Genomic DNA, 2,363 nt, shown 5'->3' on the forward strand with positions numbered 1-2,363 from the left:
GGGATGAGAGGGACTCCCTTGGTCTTCCAGTCGTTCCCTACTCAGAAAGGGATCCAGGGCTAGGGAGAGAGTTAAGGATTTAGGCTCAGAATAGCTCTTTACTTGTTTATTCAATAATTCATTCACTCATTCATTTACTTCCTCATTCTCATTCATTCTCTTCCTCCATCACAGTTGTTTTTACTCCCAGTTTTCACTTCCAGTAGATTTGAATGCTATCCTCCAAGAGTTCAGAGTCTATGGAGAGCCTGGCCAGGGGACAAAGTGGCACAAGTGGGGAGTAGAACCCAAAGGGCTTACCATTGACTTTGGGAAAGGTGAGAGATGACCAACCGGCCCCAGGAAAAGGATGTCCCAGCGGGAGGCCACAGCATGTAGGAAGGTCCAGGGGTCTTGAAACAAGTCTCAAGAGACCTCAGCAGACCTTCCAGAAGGAGGGTACCTGGAGGTGGGGAGGGGGGCTGGAAACTGTGGCAGGGGATCATGAGGAGAGAAGGTTGGTGACTTGGGCAGGGGGCCAAGGTCAAGATTAATTTGGGAGTTAGGTGTGGAGCTAAATTAAGGTTTGGGTTGGGTTTAGGATTAGAGATTAGAGCTCGAAATCCGATTATTTCTTTTTAACCTGCCTTTCCCAGAAGATTCCGTCTGTCAGTGGCAAGGATCTGTGGTTATGAGCAGGGCTGCCAAGAACCGAAGCATCAGGGATGGGCTGTCGGGTTGGAAGGCAAGGTGCAGTAAAACAGAAATACTTGAGGAAGCAAAACCAGCCTTTGCGGCGCACGGAGTCTTCATTTTCCTCCTCTCTGAAGCATGGACGCACTGGCGTGTCATCTTGGGCGCAGTCGCCTCCGAATGCTCACCTGCTAAACTGGGGGGCAGACTGGGGGGCAGACCATGGCAAGGTGCGGTGTTTCGGGCCCCTTGTCTGGGCCAGCACCAGAAGATCCCATGCGCTCGGTGCAGCAGGAACGGGGGACCAGCCGGCACGCAGAAGTGCTCCATGGAGGCCAGCTGTCTCCCTGTCCCGCGTCTCCAAGCCCCTCACCGGGGCCCCTTCTCGTCTGGGCGCGCCCCAGCGGCCCCGCCGCGGATTAGGAGGGGTCCCGAGCTGCACGGCGGGGTCCCGAGCTGCCGCCCGCGGGGAGCCGCGCAATTACCCTAATTACAGCCCGGCCTCCGCGGCGGAGGCCCGCGCGGCCACGCCGGCCAGAGAACGCCCCCGGCCCAGGCCGAGCGTGGGAACGGCCGGGCCCTCCGCCCGGGGCGGGGTCGGCGGCGGCGGCGTCAGGAGCCCGCCCGCCCGGCAGGCCCCAGTGGCCGATAAGCCCGCCCAGCCGCTCTCGCCCGCCGGCTGATTTCTGGGCGGCGCTCGCGGCCCCTTTCATCTACCACCTGCCCGCGCCCGGCGCCCCTCGGCCCCACACCCCGCGCGCGGGCGGGGAGAGCGCGGGGGGCGCAGCCGCCTGGGCCGCAGGAAGCCAGGGCGAGGGAGGCAAGTTCCCGGGGCGGGACCCAAGCGCCCACCCTGGGTTGGGTCGTCGACACACCCTCTGTCCGCAAGCATCCGTTGGTTCGTGCACGAAACCAACGTTTGCTGAGCACCTTCTACCACTGCCTCCTCCATAAAATGGCAGTAATGACAGTCTGTGCCCCACAGGGCCCTTCTCCGGGTTAAGGTGGTCGTGGGGGAGGAGAGGGATGGCACGTCACCAAGTGCCCGACCTGTGCTAGCCCCATCCCAGATACTCACTAAAACCCTATTGTACGGACGCGGAGACTGGGGCACAGAGAAGCGAAGGGATTTGTGGAGGCCACACAGGAACAGGAGCTTCCGTCAGACTTTTGTCCTCCACAGCCGCTGTGGCCGCCCCACCATGCAGGGACCACGCCGTTGGTGCCTGTGACGCGGGATGAGAAGAACAGTTGACAGCTGACGTGTCTGGAGCGCTTACTCTCCATCAGGCACTGTACGAAGTGCTTTCTTGCTTTCTTTTTATTATTGTTATTATTATTATTATTATTATTATTATTATTATTATTATTGGGTTTTGGGGGGTTTTGTTTGTTTTTGTCAGAAAGCATGAGCACAAGCAGGGGGAACAGCGGGCAGAGGGAGAAGCAGGCTCCCCGCTGAACAAAGAGCCGGATGTGGGACTAGATCCCAGGACCCTGGGATCCCGACCTGAGCCAAAGGCAGACGTAACTGCATAACCGACTGAGCCCCCCAGACCTCCCGCTTTCTCTGCATTATCTCGTTTTATCCTTGCAACAACCACCTCAGGAGCAGAGCTTTTGTGTTGCATTCCCACTTTGCAGATGAGGAAACTGAAGTCCAAGACCTTGGTGCTGAGGTGGCAGCAGTG

At 58.5% G+C, this 2,363-nt stretch overlaps 1 protein-coding gene across 1 annotated transcript; it reads left to right on the forward strand.

The window, feature by feature from the left end:
* The first annotated feature begins 642 nt into the window (after positions 1–642).
* Positions 643–1,397, forward strand: LOC123953174 (translation initiation factor IF-2-like). Its single transcript, XM_046023190.1, has 2 exons — positions 643–716; positions 880–1,397. The coding sequence occupies exons 1-2, from the start codon at positions 671–673 to the stop codon at positions 1,353–1,355; spliced, it is 522 nt and encodes a 173-aa protein (XP_045879146.1). The 5' UTR covers positions 643–670; the 3' UTR covers positions 1,356–1,397.
* Positions 1,398–2,363: the final 966 nt, after the last annotated feature.

This window comes from Meles meles, chromosome 1 (genome assembly GCF_922984935.1).
Source record: "Meles meles chromosome 1, mMelMel3.1 paternal haplotype, whole genome shotgun sequence".
In the NCBI taxonomy this organism is placed as follows: domain Eukaryota; kingdom Metazoa; phylum Chordata; class Mammalia; order Carnivora; family Mustelidae; genus Meles; species Meles meles.

Bases quoted from the DNA above. Each gene is read 5' to 3' on its own strand.
- LOC123953174 (XM_046023190.1), top strand. From the start codon at position 671: ATGAGCAGGGCTGCCAAGAACCGAAGCATCAGGGATGGGCTGTCGG. The intron at 717-879 runs GTTGGAAGGCAA...ACTGGGGGGCAG, and splicing joins CATCAGGGATGGGCTGTCGG to ACTGGGGGGCAGACCATGGC.